This window comes from Oryctolagus cuniculus, chromosome 13, assembly GCF_051225735.1.
Source record: "Oryctolagus cuniculus isolate XC-2025 breed Fujian yellow rabbit chromosome 13, ASM5122573v1, whole genome shotgun sequence".
NCBI lineage: Eukaryota > Metazoa > Chordata > Mammalia > Lagomorpha > Leporidae > Oryctolagus > Oryctolagus cuniculus.
In genome coordinates, this window is record NC_142879.1 from 41,656,741 (window position 1) to 41,677,155 (window position 20,415).

Sequence of the window (20,415 nt, forward strand, 5' to 3'; positions counted from 1 at the left end):
AAAAATAAAAAAAATAAAACAGATAAGCTACACCTGGATTAATGTTAAGATTGTACTTTGTCTATTGTCAAGACTGTAATTGGTATTAGTTTCCCATAGGCCTTAGGTCAGCTTGACCCTAGTAACCGTGTATTCTCCCGGATTCTAGCAACCATGTATTCCCCTCCCATCCTTATGGGTTTTGCCTTTATAAACCCTGTCATTTGAGCTTTGGTGTCAAGAGTTCTTTAGGTCATGGCCCTCTCTCCACCATCAGATTTTATTAATGTGTGGTGCCCGTTTGTTTGTACTCACTCAGGTACAACAGTTTTTCATATGTTCTTCCGGCATACACAGGCACCTTTGGACCAACATAAGTCTTTAGATATGTGTAGGTTTTGAAGTGTGAGTGCTATATATCATGAAGAGAAGGATTTTACCTACTGCTTGCTCTAGGCTCCCGGAAATCCCCAAGAAATGGATTCTTCTCAATGAAACTCATGAATGCCAGTCAGAGAAGCAGCAAGTATTTAAGTATCTTATGTGGTATGGCCAATAAACTAATCTATATTGAATGTCTAGAGTTCAAAATTAAACGTGTACATTAAATTTACTGAATTCTAATGGCATATAAATTAAGACACTAAACTTTAAAAATAAGTGTAAAGGCCGGCGCCGCGGCTCACTAGGCTAATCCTCCGCCTAGCGGCGCTGGCACACCGGGTTCTAGTCCCGGTCGGGTGCCGGATTCTGTCCCGGTTGCCCCTCTTCCAGGCCAGCCCTCTGCTGTGGCCCGGGAGTGCAGTGGAGGAAGGCCCAGGTGCTTGGGCCCTGCACCCCATGGGAGACCAGGAAAAGCACCTGGCTCCTGGCTCCTGCCATCGGATCAGCGTGGTGCGCCGGCCGCAGCGCGCCGGCCGTGGCGACCATTGGAGGGTGAACCAACGGCAAAGGAAGACCTTTCTCTCTGTCTCTCTCTCTCACTGTCCACTCTGCCTGTCAAAAAAAAAAAAAAATAAGTGTAAAGGAAATGCTAAATTAAGGTGATTGAGTCTCCTTATGAAAAACATGTTTTCAAGAGCTACAAAAATCTTCATATAACTTGACCAATAACTCTTTTGCTAAGTTTACTCATTGATGAGGCTGATGCTGCACAGTGGGTTAAGTTGTAGCTTGTGAGGCTGGCATCCCATATTGGCATTGGTTCAAATCCTGGTTGCTCCATTTAAGATCCAGCTCCCTGCTAATGCACCTGGAAAAGCAATGCAAAATGCCCTAAGTGCTTGGGCCCCTGCCATCCACATGGGAGAATCACGTGAAGCCCCTGGCTTCAGCTTGGCCTAACCCAGGTCACTTGGGGAGTGAACCTGCAGGTGGAAAATGTCTCTCTCCCTCTCTCTTCCTTTCTTGCTCTCTGTATTATTGCCTTTCAAATAAATAACTCTTTTAAAAAGTTCATTCATTGGAATAAACAAAAAGAACCCCCATATATGAAAATAATCAACTTAATGCTATTTTTTTTTATTTTGACAGGCAGAGTGGACAGTGAGAGAGAGAGACAGAGAGAAAGGTCTTCCTTTGCCGTTGGTTCACTCTCCAATGGCCGCCGCGGCCGGCGTGCTGCGGCCGGCGCACCACGCTGATCCGATGGCAGGAGCCAGGAGCCAGGTGCTTTTCCTGGTCTCCCATAGGGTGCAGGGCCCAAGCACTTGAGCCATCCTCCACTGCACTTCCTGGCCACAGCAGAGGGCTGGCCTGGAAGAGGGGCAACCGGGACAGAATCCGGCGCCCCGACCGGGACTAGAACCCGGTGTGCTGTCGCCGCAAGGCGGAGGATTAGCCTAGTGAGCCGTGGCACCGGCAAGAGGAGAGATTTAAACAAATTATGGTTCACCAGTTAAATAGAACATTGGTAACTATTACACAGATATTGTCCGTATCCAAAATGCTTGGAGCCAGAAGTGTTTTGGATTTCAGTTTCTTTCTGATTTTGGATTACTTGTATAAATATGAGATATTTTGGGGATGGGATCCTAAATACAAAACTCATCTATGTTCTATATATTTAATATACACATAAGTTGATGGTAATTTCATATAACATTTTTAGTGCACCTGTGTTTTGACTGTGACCTGTTACATGAGGTTAGGTATGATATCTTTCACTTGTGGCATCATGTTGGCACCCAAAAAAGTTTTTAATTTTGGAGCATTTCGGATTTTCAGATTAGCAATGTTCAACCTGTGATAGCATTGCAAGTAGGAAGATGTAGGCACGTTTGTGTGTCCTCTAGTGCTTCGTGATGAACGTGGATCACACAGGTGTGTGTTCACCATGATTATTACTGTGCACAGATTCCCTATCCATTCCTTCACTCTAAAATGCTGCTCGTTATAGGAAACAGATGAAAAGATAGGGTTTCTGCTCTCAGTGAGGGTCAGTCATGCTGAAATATGGTTGTGAAAAATAAATGGAAATTGTAGTCATTTACAAAGCACTGTTGGAGGACAGGAGGACTCTGAAGTTAGCCAAAGATGCAAGAGAAGTCTCCATAAAGGAGCTAAAATAGAAGAATGGACACACTTTGAAAGGCAACATGGAGAAATTGGTTGTATAAGAGTGAAAGTACTAAAAGTGACTTTAAATACTTATGCTTTTGAAAATAAAAGCGGAATGGGGCAGGGAGAGAGAGAGAGAGAGAGAGAGAGAGATTGATCCTATCAGTTCCAAATGCCTGCAAAGGCCTGGGCTGGACTAGACTGAAGCTGGGAGTTGGGAGATCAAATCCAGGTCTCCCATGTGCTTGGCCACAGCCATCTGCTGCTTCCTAGGGTACGCATGAGCAGGAAGTTGGAATCAGTAGTGGAGCATCCCAATGGGCATCTTGGCTGTAGGCCAAATGCCTGCCCCTAACCTCTTTATTAAGATATAATTCACATGCTATAAAACTCACCTATTGAAATTTCACAACTCCATAAATTTTAGTGTACTAGGAGTTGTGAACCATTGCTGTAATGTAAGCAGAGATACATTCTCATCATCCCAAGGAGCATTGAAGTTATGCTCTTTCAAATTTCTTCCAAAGTTAAATGTTTTTATAATAAAGAATCAAGGTTGAAAGGTGGAAAATTTTGATGTCTTCATTATGGGAAACTTTTTGCACATGAAAAAAAAACCATAGATAAGCTATTGTGTCTTTAATTTTTAATTTTATTAGTGACAAGGTAAGTAGGTACATGAAAATCTTCACAGATATCTACACATATACTTAAATAAAACAAGAGTTGAATTTCTAAGAGGGATTTCAGTGGTAACTAGCACATATTAATTACTGTATAAAAATCTCCAAGTTTATAAAACTCAATTTTCCCATTCTTCCTGTGTCTTAAAAACCAGCTGCAAGAATTCAAAAGAGGAATTCTTTGAAGAGAAACACAGATAGACTGAAAGAGGAGCACAGCCCATTGTGAATTATGGACGCTATTGGCAGTGCTGTAATGAGAAGCAGAATGTGCAATGCATTGTTGGGGTGGCCTCTGTGCTGAGGGCACACTGAGGAGCTGGTCACCTAGGGCTCTGCCTGGCCCCACTTTGCTCCCTCCCTTCACTTGTCTCCACATATAAGGCACAGAGGGCCATCCTGTGCACTCGTGTGACAGACCTCTACCATGGCCATAAGTAGCAGCACCTGCAAGCAAGTCAGGGTGCCCACCCTGTCTAGGGGGAGACCACTCTCGGTAGAGATGGTAGGAAGGCCAAATTTCCTTAAAGCCCCGGTGCTGGGCTCCGATCCAGTCTCAGGCTGCCTCGTGGCATCTCATGTTGCCTCTGGGTGTCCATAGCAACCAGTTCTGCAGGGCCCTCTGTTGGATCTACCAGGGAGGCCTAAGAAACCATTTGGTCTGGCTCTGCCAAGGCAACCGCAGGTGGGACTCAAAGTTCAGTACATCTGTAGCAGGGGAACTTGTAATCGCTGGTTTTGTGTGGCCCGTGGATGATGTCATAAATATCCACATGGCCTTTGGCAGCAAGAAGGTTCCCCAAGAGGGAATAGCTCAAGAGGGCCATGGTCCTTCACAAATGTTACCTTAAAGGCAAGGAGTGCTTTTCTTAGGGGACCTTTTGTGACCCCACATCCCAAGAAGCTTATCCTTCTACTGGTCACGTCAGGCACAACAATAAGAATTAAGGCACTGACTGGGGCAGAGAGCTACAGATGGCTGCCTACTGTCAAAGTCAAGTCCACCCACAGGATTAACTGTGAGGACCCCAGCGGCCAGTGTAGGATCCTCAAACACTCTGAGGCGAGAGCACACTGCTCAGCCAGTGTCGAGTACACAGACTGCTCGGTTCCTCACAGACATCAAACTGTCCCTCCCCCCACGGCAGGATTTCGTTCACAAGCAGCAAGAAGAAGGATGGCAACAGCGTGTTCTGCCATGTGCCTTTTATTTGCTTCCCAACCAAGTTCTGCAGCTGGAGCCCCATGGCTTTCCTCCAGGTTAAGGCCTGGTGTAAAATGTAGTGCCTGTGAGTGTGGCTCATCCTTCAGATAACGTGTGATTGTTGAAATTGGGACACAATTTTTTTCAGCTGCTGTGTAAACGTATGGATTTTGGTCAGCTTCTATCATATGTAATCTTCCTAAGGTATTAATTAAAAGTAACTAATGCCAGTGTAAACATGTCTCAGATACATAGGTTTATAAAATATTGCACATAAAAATTTGTTCATTTCTTTTCCATAGCAATATTTCATTATTATAAAAAGGATACAAAATTGTCAGACTATGAATTTAGCTGGTCAATTTTACTTCAAAACTGATGATATTATACATGAATATGGATTATTTACAAGAGTTTTAAACATCCATTCTCCTTGATGGTTAAATTCAAGAGGATGAGAAATAGCTTAAATAAAACAGTATTCTCCAAATTTATGTAATGTAAGCATTAGCAGTAAAAATGAGCAATATGCTGGAATGAGAAATTTTAAAGAAAATCCTTAGAAACCAGCTTTGTAGAGTTGCCTCACCCCTGCATAACTTTATATTCCCATCCTCATTGGCAGAGAAAATAATCTCAAGCTAAATATTGGCATTGCTTCTTATGAATATTGAAAAACAATGTTTATCTGTATTGTTAAATGGCTTTTTAAATGTTAATGAGCTCAGGAAATTTTAACTACCACACGGAGTGGAGAGTATCTTGACATTCATGTATTAACCAAGTCAATGCAAAGACTTTTATGAATATGTAAAAGGAAATATAGAAGTAATGCTTTTCAAAGTTAGTTTAAGCAGATGTGAATTCCTGAATAGTGTGACTAAAAAGTAATTTCAACTGGAAAGCTGCAAGGTATGAAATAAAATTGACTCCTGACACCGATTTGCATGATTCTGAGGAAGCCTGTTAAGTGAGTTACCCACAAAGTGGTTATCTTGGGAGGAAACTGAGTGAGTGGCTTTGAAAAGGAGCTAACCCAATGTCCATTTCCACATCCTCTCGCTGACTGGATACTCAACAGGGAGGGATGGGAAAGAAAGAAATGCATGTTTATCCCCACTTGCAAGCTGTCTCTGTGGCTTCACCAGTATTTCACAGCACCAACAACCTGTTGCTGCCCCCCCCCCCCCCCCGCCACAGTGCCATTAGAAAGGCTTCTCTGCCACAGGCAGGTGGCCGACGTTCCACTTGATACAGTAGTGTTGGGCGGTCTGAGTTCACCTTCTCAGTTCAAGAGTAATTCAGACATCTCATCTACGTAACTGACGTTGGATTCACTTGGACAGCAGCCTAAGAGCCCATCCCCACGTCAAGGTGTCTGCCGAGCACAGAGCGAAGAGGGCGAAAGAAATCGTCCACAACTGCTGATTGTTGGTGCCGTGTTGGCCACTCGTTTCTCAAAGGGTTCCCTGGGGCCCCTGACAACTTCTCCAAAGCACAGTGCAGACGAAGGGACGATTTCAGGGGCCTCTCCATTTCCAAGGTCATGGGCAGGTACAGGACATCCTTTATTGAACCCTGATGTTCTTTCTTGTCTTTGAGCAGGACCAATATTTGAGTTCTTTGAAATTGTGTTGGTCCTTGTCATGCCTCTGGGGTCTTGTCACTTGTCAGCTGTTCCCGGTCGGTCATATCATCCTGAGGCGGCCTTGCTCTGTCGAAGAATCCACACTACAAAATAGATCAGAGGGCTATAAAACCCAGCCACGGCATGGCTCGTGAAACCCCTCATTTGAAGAAACATACACTTCATCGAATCTGCAAGGAGTCGGGACCTCTGCAGAAATGGTCCACCCAGTTCTCCCAATGCAGACGGACCCGCAGTGCGTTGGTAGCCTGTAGAGAGGAATTACTGTAGGGGAACGTCCCTGTCTCAAATCACCTCCCGGGGAGACTACCCTGGGATCACTGCAGAGTGTCCCAAGGATTCCCGCTCTGCTTCCCTGGGCCTGTTTGGGGAGCCGGCAGCAGTACTGACTGCTGACCAGGAGGGGAGGAAGGGGACATTGCCCCCTGAAGGTAGCTTCTGGCTACCTGGGGATGGAGCGTGGGAAGAAGTGGGGAGATGCCTGCCCCTCTCTCTGCACTTGGTGGAAAGTGCAGCGTAGTCGGGACGATTTGGTTTGCTGTCTCGACTCCAGAATTAGGCAGACACAGACAACTGAGTGACGCTCCAAAGATTAACCAGTAGCTAAGGGAAGAAGGGATTCTAGAATCTTCCTCATTCCAAATTTCGAGTTAGTATTTTGCCAACTTTTCCTAGAAACCTGAAACCTCAATTTGTATCTATTGTTTCTCAGGTTGGAAGCCCAGTGCACTCAGTTTGGCTACGCAATCAAGTCATCTTTGTGTCGCAGGGCTGGAAGAACATTGTCTGTCACTTGGCACATATGATTGCATTTTTTTTTTTTTTTGACAGGCAGAGTAGACAGTGAGAGAGAGAGACAGAGAGAAAGGTCTTCCTTTTGCTGTTGGTTCACCCTCCAATGGCTGCCGCAGCTGGCGCACTGCGGCCGGCGCATGGCGCTGATCCGAAGGCAGGAGCCAGGTGCTTCTCCTGGTCTCCCATGAGGTGCAGGGCCCAAGCAGTTGGGCCATCCTCCACTGCACTCCCTGGCCACAGCAGAGAGCTGGCCTGGAAGAGGGGCAACTGGGACTAGAACCTGGTGTACTGGCGCTGCAGGTGGAGGATTAGCCTATTGAGCCGCAGCGCCGGCCACGATTCTATCTTATGGTCATGGTAAGAACAGTGAATTTAAATAACAGGATAACATAAAATCTGTTTCTATAGGTATTAAATACGGTGTGGGCTCAGGATGTCAAAACAGACAAAGAAACAAAACCCTGCCGATAGTGATCAAAAAAGCTATTGTTTAACTTAGACCTAAGGTTTTCTTTTTTTTTTTTTGACAGGCAGAGTTAGTGAGAGAGAGAGACAGAGAGAAAGGTCTTCCTTCTGTTGGTTCACCCCCCAAATGGATGCCATGGCTGGCGCACTGCGCTGATGTGAAGCCAGGAGCCAGGTGCTTCCTCCTGGTCTCCCATGTAGGTGCAGGGCCTAAGCACTTGGGCCATCCTCCACTGCCTTCCTGGGCCACAGCAGAGAGCTGGTATAGATCCACATACTGTATTTTAAATTTAAAATGGTTTGAGAGGCAGAGAGAAAGATCTAGTGCACAAACTCCCATCTATTGCACCTCCAAATGCCCGCAATGGCTGGGGTTGGTCTAGGCTGAAGCCAGGAATGAGGAACATAATCTAGGTCTCCCATGTGGAAGGCAGGAACCCAGTTACTTGAATCCACTTCTTCCCAGCATCTGCACTGGCAAGAAATTGGAGTCAGAAGGCAGAGACTGTGATGTGGGATGCAGGTGTCTTAACTGCTAAGCTAAATGGCTGCTTCTCTATTTTGTTTTAAACTGAAAATATACTATGTTTTTGGAGAATCATGACAATAGTGAGTAAGATGTGACTGGTCATGTAATTATGACATTCTAGTTTGGGAATGGAAGGCTCTGGGAAACTTGGCAGTTGTGTAGGTTATTGCAGCAGAAATTAATTCTCATAGACTTTAGAATGAACCTCAATGAAAATTGATTAAAAAGTAAGTTAGAGTGAGTTAAGGCTTCCTAATGGAAAAAGCTAAGTGGCAAGAAATAAGTGCAGTAATATTCTAACATGCATGATCAATTCAGTCTAACTGATGGTTGGAATAAAAAAATCAGAATTGACCTATACTAATTATATCTGTGTAGTGCTTACAAAGATAAATCTCAAGGGATTGATGGTAGGCCCATGTCAATAAAAAAACTTAAGATCTGGGTTGATTGAAAAAGAAAAACAAAACTCATAACGTTATCACTCCAAGTATATTGAAAAGAGAATCACATGTTTTAGTTAAAAAAGTCTTATTCCATATTTATTTATAAGAAATCTTAACTCATTTTTAAAAAGAAATCTTAAGATGAAAGCAACATTAAACACCATCGATCATCTTAAATGTCAGCTACACAGGCATATTAAGTAAGCCAAACAGTCCTTCACACTGTTCAAAAAGTCCAAATCTTGCCTCCAGCATTGTATTTTTATTTTTATTTATTTTTTGATAGGCAGAGTGGACAGTGAGAGAGAGACAGAGAGAAAGGTCTTCCTTTTGCCATTGGTTCACCCTCCAATGGCTGGCGCGGCTGGCGCGCTGCGGCCAGCGCATTGCACTGCTCCGAAGGCAGGAGCCCGGTGCTTCTCCTGGTCTCCCATGCGGGTGCAGGGCCCAAGCAGTTGGGCCATCCTCCACTGCACTCCCTGGCCACAGCAGAGAGCTGGCCTGGAAGAGGGGCAACCGGGACAGAATCCGGCGCCCCGACCGGGACTAGAACCCGGTGCCGGCGCCGCAAGGCGGAGGATTAGCCTAGTGAGCCGCGGTGCTGGCCGCTTCCAGCATTGTCTATTTAAACCCCCCAAATACCCTTTTAAATACCCTTATTTCCAGTCCAAAAGGAAATAAAGTAAATCAACTTACCTTCCATAAAGCTAAGGTTAAAATAGCCAGAACCAACAATCCAAGAAGTATTGCTAGTATTATTACCCAGAGTGGGATTGAGAAGGAGACATTTGGGGTTGCCCAAATAACAGACGTCTTAATCTGAAACGGAAAATAAATAAAGCAAATGAGTGAAATAAAACAGTAGTTATCAGTATAATACTCAGAATAGTTCTGCAAGGACCCACATAACAAAATCATCCCAGGGGAGACTGGAGAGGTTACAGCACTTGGAAACAAGCACTTCCCAGGCCTGGCACACTGGCGAATGCCTCATGACAGATTCTTGTTGGGCGGCTGGCTCATAACCACAGTACCCCAGAGTAGAACCAGGTGGGCCAAGAATCAACAACGTGTATAGGAAGAGTCTTAAATTGGGTTGGGCTTTTTTCTAAAGATGTATTTTTTTTATTTGAAATAATTACACAAAATGAGGAAGCAGGGGGAGAGAGAGAGAGAGAATGAGAATCTCCCATCTGCTGGTTCATTCCCCAGATGACCACAACAGCCAGGGCTGGACCAGGCCAAAGCCAGGAGCCGAGGACATCATCCGGGTCTCCCATGTAGGGTGCAGGCAGCCCAAGCACTTAGGCTGTCTTCTGCTGCTTTCCCAGGCACATTAGCAGGGAGCTGGATTGGAAGTGGAGCAGCCAGGACATGAACTGTCACCCATATGGGATGCTAGGGTGGCTTTACCTGCTATGGCACGATGCTGGCCCCTGGGCTAGACTTTTTATGGCAACAATGTCCACAAGTAGACTCTAAAGAACACCACGTCTGTCCACATGTTGCTGTGAACTCAGCTTCACTGGGAGGTGAGCTTATGAACAACCATGAACTGCTGGATGTGCAAGGGGTTAGAAATCCTTTAACTCCCTCAGTTTACAGATGAGAAAAAAGAGTCTCGGAGGGACTAGATGGTGCACATCACTAATCAGCATCAGTACACAGTCTCCTTATGCATATGTATCAAGGAAGGGCAGCCCAGAGAGGCAGGCTAGCCAGCTTGTGTTTTATGCCTGAAGCTGCAGTGCCCAAAGTGGCCCTATAATTGTCCTGCTGTGTTGGAGATGCGTCCAGTCCTAAATCCAGTTTTCAGATGCAAAATTAAGGCAAGCACAGGGGACTGGAACACTCAGTGTTGCAAGACAGTTTGGAAGAGAAGACCTTCCCAACCAGACTGTGCACTCATGCTGTAGGGAGCAACCTTGCCCTCCCATGTGGTAGAGGAAGCACTTCTATTGTTTGTGAGTGTTTTTTTTTTTTTTTTGGGGGGGGGTCTTTGGAGACCCAGAGAGCAAGGAAGCTGCAGACCTCCCAGAAAAACCAGGAAGAGACTCAGTCACGCTACTAAAACGTTTTGTCAAAGAGAAGAGAAATAAAAATATTCTTGGATCCAGACATAATTCACTATGGCAGGCAAATCTGGTTTTAACATAGTAGAAAGCATTGCCTCTACCAAGTTGGTCTAAGTGTTCCTAGTTTTAAGTGTGTTTGTTGAAAGAATCATGATTCACATGCTCAAGAACTCTGGGGCCACAATTCTGCCCACTCCTTAGGAGAGGATGGAATCCGAGCTCCTTTTAAAATTCTATCTTTCTAAGCAGATTTGTGCATGCCACTCCTGCACTTCTCAGCTTGTCCTGGTTTTCATTCCCCTTCCATACCAGTCCATTTCCTCTATGCAGCAGACATGAAGACCTGCTTCACTCGATTCTCCAGCTCCACGATTATCTTCCAGGCTTTCATATCATTTGTAATTGGCCTGTAGTGTGCATGTACTAGCTGTGGTTTGCATGTGCTTAGCATGTAGCTCAAATGTAGTCAGTGTCATTTACATGTAACAGCTGTCCACATTTATTTCACTTGTAGTTGGCATGCAGTTCACATGTTATTGAATGTAGTTTGCATGAGCTAACCACTGTTTGCATGGGCCTTCCATGTAATTGGTATGTAGTTAGTATTTAACATGCACTAAAGATCCATGTACCTAGAGAGTAGCTTGCATGTAATTGGCACATAGCTAAGAGTCAATGTCATTCACATGTTACAGTTGTCTGCATTTCTTTTGCCTGTAGTTGGCATGTAGCTCACATATAAATAGCATGTACTTAGTAGATAAGTGGCATGTACTTTGCACCTAATGGCTGCCTTTTGCATGTACTTATCAGGTAACTGGTTGTAGTTTGCATGTAGTTTGGACATACTAGGCATATATTTCAGATATCATTGGTGTGATTCACATGTAACAGTATATATTTCACTTGCAGGTGTCATGTAGTCTATGTATAACTAATATGTAATTCTCATGTGAATGGCATGTTTCATTTGCAAGAGTTCACATTTATTTTACTTTTTACTTTTTCATTTTTGTTTTATCACATGTAGTTTGCATGAATGTGCTGACACTAATATACACATGTTAACATGCAAGGAATTACCATATATTGGCATGCACCTATCACGCAGTTAGCATGTGATTGGCATTTATCATATAACTGACAGATTACATGTGCCTGGCATGTAGCTCATGTGTGACTAGCATGCACATAGAATGCAGTTGGCATGCATTTAGCATAAACTTGCAGGTGCTTAGCATGTACCTAACATGCTGACATAGCCTTAACATGTAAAAAGCATGTATATAACATGCAGTTGCCATGTAGTTCAGATTTAGTGTTAACAGTTTTTCATTTTTCTTTGGAGTTGACATGTAGATGACACAAAATTCTCATTCAGTTCACATGCACATGCTGCCACTTGCATGTGGCTCAATACTTTCAGTATGTAGTTGGCATGTGGCTTACATATGCTTAGATATTTTGCATGAATTGGCATGTGCTTAGCATATGCTCAGCATGCATCTCACAAATGATATGTGCTTAGCATGTGATTGGTATATGATTAGCATGTAGTTTGTGTTGCTTGGTAGTCCACATGTGATCACCATGTACTTGACATGTAGTTGATACATCAATATATAACTCACATGTGTTTAGCATGTGATTGGGATATAGTTTGGATTCAGCGTCATTCACATTTTCTAATGGGACTGGCATGTATATGACATGAAATTCTCTTGCAATGCTGCCACGCAATGCAGTTTGTATGTTCTTAACATGTAGTTGGTATGTGTCTTGTATATAACTCACATGTTGTTTCCATGTGTTTAACATATAATTGTCATGTTCTTGGTATGTATGTTGCATGTGGTCAGCAGGTGCTAGTATGTAGCCAGCATATACTTAGCATGCAATGTGTGTTTATATAGCATGAAGTTGGCATGTGCTTATGTCAGCATGTAATTGGATGTAATTCAGGTGTAATCAGTGTCATTCACATGCAACTACTTGAATTTTCTGTTGGAGTTGGCACTGCCACTTGCATAAATCTCTCATGCTTTTAGCATGGAGTTGTCATGGGATTTTTATGTACTTATCATGTATCTCACATGTAACTACCACGTGGCTATCAATACTTGACATGCAATTAGCATGACCTTAATATGTAGTTCACATTGCTTACTATGCAGATCACTTTACTGGCCTTGCTTAGTGGGTAGTTCACACATGATTGTCATTGCTTAGTTTGCATTTCACATGCGATTGACATGTAATCAGCATGAAGTTGCCATGAAATTGCATTGCTTGGCACGTTTGGTATGTAATTAGCATGTACTTGCCATGTGCCTAGATGCAGTAGGTATGTAATTGGCACAAGTTTAAAATGTGGTTGGTGAGTGCTTAGCATATATTTCACATGTGACTGACATGTGCTTAGTATGCAGCTGGTATGTGCTTAGCATGTAGTTCACTTTAATTAGCATGCAATTAAATTGCTAGCAACCACGTTAAAAAGAATAAAAAGTGGGGACACTAATATTAACCTTAAACTTCAACTGTTACCTATTATGACACAACTATTTCATCATTTAATTATATATTATTAATAAACTATTACTTATGAGTGATAAAGCAATTATTACAGCTGAAAAAAGAATGTTGATTACTAAGATGAGGAGGGATGGGAGGGAAAGAGGGAGTTTGGATAACAAAGATAGTAGAAGCTGGCTGTGGTTCATTAATTGTGACCAATCTATGAATGTGCACTGGCCACATTTAACTACCGTGTGGGCTCCTGCAGCTCCAGATCGTCCTCTACGCTCTCACACAGTGAGGAGAATGCTGAATCACCCGAGTCCTGTGTCCTAAGAGTCTGTGACCGAGGCAAAAGCTGGAGTCTGTTTAGAACTAAAGTTAACTTTCAGGATGCAGCATGTGATCAGATATCTCAACTGCTTTAAGAAAGGAGGGTGACAGCGAGTAACTGAAGAACTTAAAATTCAGGGAGAAAAATCCAATTGTCTGCCAACTCAGCAACAAACTGTTTTAATACATTTTTGTTTATGATAAATTTGTAGCTATTTTAAAAAACAGCATAAAACTTTAACAATCCACTTATTATAATTATCTGCAATTTTAGGAAGTGAGAACCATAAACTGTAAGCGGTTTAGATTTTCTTAAAGTGATCCGAATAGGGAACATTTAATCTTACCTTCATTATGTCGTAAATCTTATTGTTCTTTATTATGGTTGAAAAGCCATAAATAAATCTTTAGTATGTCTATATTTTACCATTGACATTTATGCTATGTTTTCATGTATTTTGACCAAAAAAATACCAAGGTGAAAGGAAAAGGCTCTGTTGTATTTACAACTGTAATTAATGCTGACATCTGTATTTATGTATCACAAAATCTTGTGCAAACATACTTCAGTGGGGTCAGAAGAGTGCTTTAAATAAATGCGCCAGGACACTCTACCCACCATGCCATTTGGAACAAAATAATAGCACAAAGTGGGCCAACTGAGCATACAGGTTACTATTGAAACAGCCCCATGAGAAAAGTAGTCAGTCCGCATGGTAAGTTTATACTCCAAAATAATTATTTAATTAAGAACTCCTCTTGCAGGTGCTAAGTTTTGCTAACAATTCTGAAAATCAAGTGATTTAAATGTCTATGGATGAGTTTAAAAATTAAGATTTTCATAAAATATAATAATTGCCTTAGGAAATCCACCAGACTGATATTCTCCTCTAAAGGTAAATTGTACAACTGGACATTGGTTGCATGAGACGCACATGCCAAAGTTTATCAGTGAGCCGAACCAATGTTCAAATAACTGATTTTTTTTTTTTTTGCATGCTGTCATGATTCTGGTTTAGTTTCATGCCTGTGAGTTATACAGCCTTCCCCTCACCTCTGAGCAGCACAGGTGCCTCGACACATGAGGAATTCATTTGGTACCCACACAGACACTGTGCAGATGAGGACGGCTGTTTTCTTCCATATATAAATCTACTTAGGCTCCACGAAATGACTGGATTTTGACCACATTGAAGAGGGAGCACAAACTAATCATTCCAAGAAGAGACCAGGAAAATAAGCAAATTATATTTAGTTTCCTTACAAAGCAAGAAACCAAGAGACTTTCCCCAGTGCAGACTGAAGCTGTGATGTTCCTCAAACTACCTATTCCAATGGACTCTACGCCTGCAGAGCAGGGCTCTTGTGCGGAGCGTGTTTCCAGAGAATGACAAGACCTTTGAGAAGAACTCTGGAAAAAACAGTCTACTGGCTCCAACCAGAGTTCTCTCAAATCAAGCCCCAGAAAGACTGCTTCCCTTGGGTACACTACTACCTTCGTACTCGCAAGATCTGCTCCAGTTAATCAGACATTGGCAGACTGGAAAGCGCTTCCATTCCCAAACGTTTTTTCAATAACCTTTAGCAGAAACTGTGTAGTAAATCACCTACATCAGATAACAAGCCCTTTTCCCCAGTGCAGTAACAGGGTGGCCGGATGAGGGAAGCATATATTGGATCCTTGTGTGGACCTTTTGAGATGAGCTGAGAACAGCAGGCTGTCACCTGTAGGCAGCATGGAGAGACGCAGTGCTGTCAATGGAATGGACCACGACATGTGTTTCTGTTATGGAACATGTGCTCAGAAAAGACAAGCGCGCCTATCTCCCTGTGAGCCCCGAGCCTTTGAACCCCTCTGGATGAACGTTCTCTATTAAAATCCCTCGGCCTCTGCTTTCTGAGTTGAACATAAATCCAACCTCCAGCAGCCATCTCGTGGAAGTGAATGAGAAAGGAAGCCACGGTGCTTGTTTTAAAATCTTTCGCCTGTGTGAACCTTCACTATCATTTCAAATGTGGGTTTTCTGAACTCAGCCAGAGAAGGGGAAAGACACTCCACATTTAGATGAGACTTGAGCCCGACTTGTTCTGGGTACAATGCTAGAGCTTCATGAGTATCTACGTGATTTTATCACTCGGCTTAATCCCATCAGCCTGGGAAAAGTAAAGTGACTTCCCAAAGATGCTGTGATGCCAGCGAGCGCAGCCAGGTTGAGGCCCAGGGGCTTCTAACTGCAGAGCCTCAGGTTTTCCTCCCGGCTACCTGCCCCGATGAGATGCACGCAACCCCTGCCTCCACTGGCGAATTCTCGCGTGAGGGCTTTGACAGCACGGCTGCAAAGTCTGCTCAGTCCACACAGGAAGGGGGTGGTTTACATGGCTGTAGTCTTAAACTTGCGTAAGTGATGACAGTAGCATGCTCAGCTTGTGCATCACTCATCAATTCATTAATTTCAGTGCAATTACTCATCAAAGTAGATTCAGCTAAAAAGATGAAATCTTACAATGAAAAGACAGGGGGCGGAGAAGAGACACTAGCAGTATAAACGTACACTCTCTACAGGGGGACACCCTGAATAAGCGCTCTGGTGACATGCAGAGTGAGACTCAGGTCTCTTCCTGCCTGCAGTTCTAAGGAGCTCCCATGTGAGGCCAACTGCCGGTCTGCGAATCACATTCTGAGTAACAAGTCCCTGAGGACCAAGAGTTTAAATTGAGCATTGTAAATACACATGGAATGGCCACAAGGTGAAGGTTGAAGTGTGCATATTGGTTTTCAGAGCACGCTCTTGTCCAGAGGTCTCCGATCACCTTACAGATAACTGGAGAGGCAGAGCTTTGGTGCCAGGGCCTACGGGTCCCCTCCCACTCATTCTCTCCTCTCCTCTGCATGGCCTCGCCCCCTTGCTGAGGATGACAGGGGTTGTTCTGCGACCGACACTTGCAAGTCGGTGATGTTTAACAGCCTCAGGTTTGACACCTGATGTTTCATTCATCTGAAGTGCATGATGTGTTCTTTTATTTTTCCCAGATCAGAATTATGGCTCTTGCCACAAGAAGGAAACAGGACCAATAAAAGCCAGGGTCCATGGTGAACTCTCCCCAGGAGAGATTCTTTCCTCCCCTCTTCACTCACCTAAAATCAGAGTCTGATTTCCCCATTGCAATCATTGCAACCTGACTTCTCTGTAGCAAAATGGCTTCATAAAAAATGGTATTTCTGGTTCCATACGTTGGGGGGGGGGGTGGAGATACAAAAGTGAACACCCAGATCGACAGGCAGTAGGAAGTGTTCAGACTGAAATAAGAAAATGGTCCTGTGAGAGGGACGTGCGTCTCCAGGCAGTGCTGACGCTAAGCGCCGTTTCCAGTATTTGTGCCTCCATGTGGCTGAGATACTCACGGCTGTTCTTCCTTCAGGGAGTTTCGCCGGCTGATCTTTATATGGCATCTTCTGAACTTCAAAGGACACCAGGGATGCAAGAGCATAGGGGTCGTTTTTCCTCTGAAAGTAAAAACCATCATTGAAATACACCCCTTCCACAGCTGTTGCAGTGTCACTGACAGCTACCCAGTTGTTTCCAGTGTTTCCCATTTCTGAAGCAAAAATGTCCTTCTTTTTTTCCTTTTGAATTTTCCCAGTTATCCATCCCTTATCCTCCTATTTCCCCAGCAACCTATTCCCCCATCCATTCATCCGTCTGTCCATCCATTCAACCAACCATTCACTGCTTTCTAGTTCTAAAGAAAACTTGTCTTATTAATAAGAAACTTGCATACAATAGATTAAAATAAAATTAGAAAATCAGACTCATCAGAAGGAGCAAGGATAGCATTATTATAGTTTCTGTTAGAAAGACAACAGGAGGCGTGGTGGCTTACAAAATTCTTATCTGATAGAGGGAAATAGTTTAAAAGGGAGAGTAGCACTAAGTTATAAAGAAATTCCTCAGATTGCGTTTTATACAGAAGACCCAGAGCTGGGTTTCTCAGCCTTGGCACCATTAGCATCTGGGGTCTGTCCTGTGCACTGTGGAATGATTAGAACCCCCTCTGGACAGCCCCTTCTGCACTTGTGACAATCAAACATGTCTCTAGCCATTGCTAAATGGCCCCGGGGAGCAGAATCACCCCACTCAGAACCACTGCTCCAGAGCCACACAGTTTTTGACAGAACTTTTCAGCACTAGTCCTCATCGGTTAGTTTGTTCTTGAATGAACTGAGAGAGAAATAGAGAATCTTCCACCCTACTGTTTCACTCTCCAAATTGCCACAACAGCTGGGACTGGGCCAGGCTGAAGCCAGGAGCCTGGAACTCCATCCGAGTCTCCTGTATGGGTGTCAGGGACCCAAGTATTCAGGCCATCTTCTGCTGCTTTCCCTGGCACATTGGCAGGGCACTAGATCGGAAGCAGAGAGGCCAAGACTCCAAGTGCTGCTAATATAGGATGCTGGCATTGCAGGCAGCTTAACCTGCCACAAGACAACACTGACCCCTGGAAAAAATTCTTTTATGCTTGTCATTGTTCTGATATTATCTTCTGTCCTGGCATTTCCATTTTAATTGAGAATTTGTTTGAGAACTGTTCTTATAAAATTTGGACATCATCGCTCATAAGATCTGATGTGCACTTGGTGATTTCAATCTAATTTCCTTTCCATGCTCACCAGTAGACACAGAGAAATTCGAGTCATGAGATTCTGTGTGTACATATCATAACGACATACACAGATGCATGTGTAGTCATGAAGAAGTTGTCTTTAGTCTCCAAGTTCAATAAAAAAAGATAGAAAATCATATTCCTATTCTTGCAGTCACATCTTTGGGACACAGATCAGAGAGCTGCATCTCTGCAGCAGCTCTGCATGAGAGCTTTGATCTTACACGTCCTGCTTTTCTCAAAGGTCCTGGGTGCATGTGATGAGATCTGAACTTTAGAAGGTACAGCGTGGAGAAACGTGCTTCTCCGAGGGAACTTTCTTTCTCTTCTTTCCTCTACTCCTTGGCTCTTGGCTGTGCTTTGATTCCTCACATTTTCCATTCATCACCAATCTTCACCGTGGTTCCCAGTGGTTTCCAAACCACAGTCTTTGCTGGGTAGCAGACACACCTAGGATTCATCTCAGTTGATTCTCAGCTCTCTGCAATGAGCCTGTGCTTGTCATGTGTGTTCAGGAAGTTTGACGTGTCTGTGTGCCTTATTTTTCTCTATTACCTTTCTCTGCAATCAGATGATACAAAAATACAAGGCATCTATCATGAAATATAAGGTTCTTCCATGGCACCTGGAACAATGTGCCTGGGAGGGCTTCATACTGGTTGACTGACCACAAGGGTGGACAGTGAATGAATACATCTAATGGTTTGATTATTTGACAAAAAAATCTACAAAAAGTTTAATTATTTCAACTATTAAGTGCAACATTTTTCTCTCCCTTGACTAGATTAGGAAGCTCAGGAAGGTATAAGAGAAGGGAGAGAGATAAACTGAGGCCTGCAGTTCATGATAAGGGGATATCGACACACTGTCTGCTCTAGCACCTAATCCAGCCACAGCCTGGGGCCTGAGCAGATTGAGTGGTTGGCAGATAGCCCCTAAACCTCACAGCTCACAGGCAGTCTGTTCCTTGTGTTAGAGTTAGTCTCCAAAAGCAACATTTCTTCTATGCTTTTTCAGAAGAAAAAAAAAAAGCTATCCTTTTCTTTAAAAAAGAAATGCTCTGGTGCTCTAAGGAATGGGAAAAGTGAGTTACTAGACTATGATCAGTTGGATTATGATCAGTTGGATTGGTGTCAAAGCTACTCTGCACGAGAAAGGCAAGGGGCATTAGACTATGCAACTACAGGCGAAGTCATAATATTAATTCCATGTTCAATGTTCAGTGCTTCCCGTTTTGCCCTTTAAAAAGCAACTATATTAGTCTTATTTTTTTTTTTGAAAAACCTTCCTCTTCCATATAGCAATTGACTCATGTAAACACAATCACTACCATATTGTAGTCAGCTTAAGAGTGGAAAGGCAGCTGGAGTTCGTAGCCCTTGACCATGTCCTACCCCTGCACCCGCCCCGGCTGACTGCTAGTCCTCAGCAAATGCCCTGCCTCTCTGGCATCCCCACCTTTCCCACCATGGCTGCCTCTGTTCTGCACAACGATTTGCTTATGGTTAGCATACTCATAAAAATGACAGAGGTGGTGACTAATGCAGAGATGAGGCTTCTGAGTTGGTGAAACACCTGCCAGTGCCTGGCAGTCAAGGGCACTCTGTCTCTTAGCTCCTGGCTGTTGAATAAGCACATGTTCATTTTATGAGCCCACGTTGTACGCTCAACATTCCCCAGAAACCAAGCCTTCTGGGGTGACAAAATCTAAACAACTAATGATAAATTTTTCCACTGGAAAGAGATTTCTATCTCAAGTACGAATCGCAGAACAGGATGATCATTTAGGATTAACCTAACTAAAATCTTGTTCTGACCAATTTGCATGTTCACCATATAGACAGAAGCCAACACACTGCAAGCAAGTCTTGTCAGCCAAGAACTGCAGACATCCTAGCCTGGCTTAGGAAAGCAGAAAATGTTTACCTCCCTCTGAATTGTGTGATAAAATTAATTTCTTACTCTTTTAAAAATTATTTTCAACTAATATATAATACTTGTACATTTTTATGGGGTACATAGATTTTTATTTTTGCCCTTTTACAATTATTTCAAAATTTTGATTAACATGTAATACTTACATGCTTTGATGGGGTACAGTGCAATATTGTTACACATATATGGCAAAAACCAATCAAACCAAGCAAGTAGCCTTTTTATTTCCCCATCTTTGTGTTTGGAGCTTACCAGCTCCACAATATATTCTGCAGGAGAGAGTTGAGCGAGGAGAGACAGCAATTATGTACTTTTCTCTGGCAATGTCCTCCAAGACTGAAATAAGCAGACACTAGAAATACAGAAATTTTGGTTAAGGGTGGGTAAACCTGCAATGAGTTCTGCCACTCTTTGCTATCTCTGCAAGTGACTCTTTTTCTGAGATGGCCTTCAAAATATAGATGCAAGTTGTTCTGTTTTGTCTCTAGGTGTGCTAAATATGAGCATTTAACTGTTTTAAAAGTCCCTCAATTACTGTGACTTCTTCCAGACACACTGGGTCTTCTTTAAGAGCAAATGAAGATC

General features: G+C 43.3%; 1 protein-coding gene across 1 annotated transcript in view; it reads right to left on the bottom strand.

Annotated features, from left to right (window-relative positions):
- Positions 1–3,172: 3,172 nt before the first annotated feature.
- Positions 3,173–20,415, bottom strand: part of ITGA8 (integrin subunit alpha 8) — a 192,194-nt gene continuing 174,951 nt past the window's right edge. Inside the window, exons 28-30 of the mRNA XM_002717427.6 lie at positions 16,637–16,738; positions 9,005–9,127; positions 3,173–6,156 (exon numbers count right to left, since the gene is read on the bottom strand). Coding sequence (XP_002717473.3) covers positions 6,070–6,156; positions 9,005–9,127; positions 16,637–16,738 — 312 coding nt within the window. The 3' untranslated portion in view covers positions 3,173–6,069. The remainder of the gene's footprint in view (positions 6,157–9,004; positions 9,128–16,636; positions 16,739–20,415) is intronic.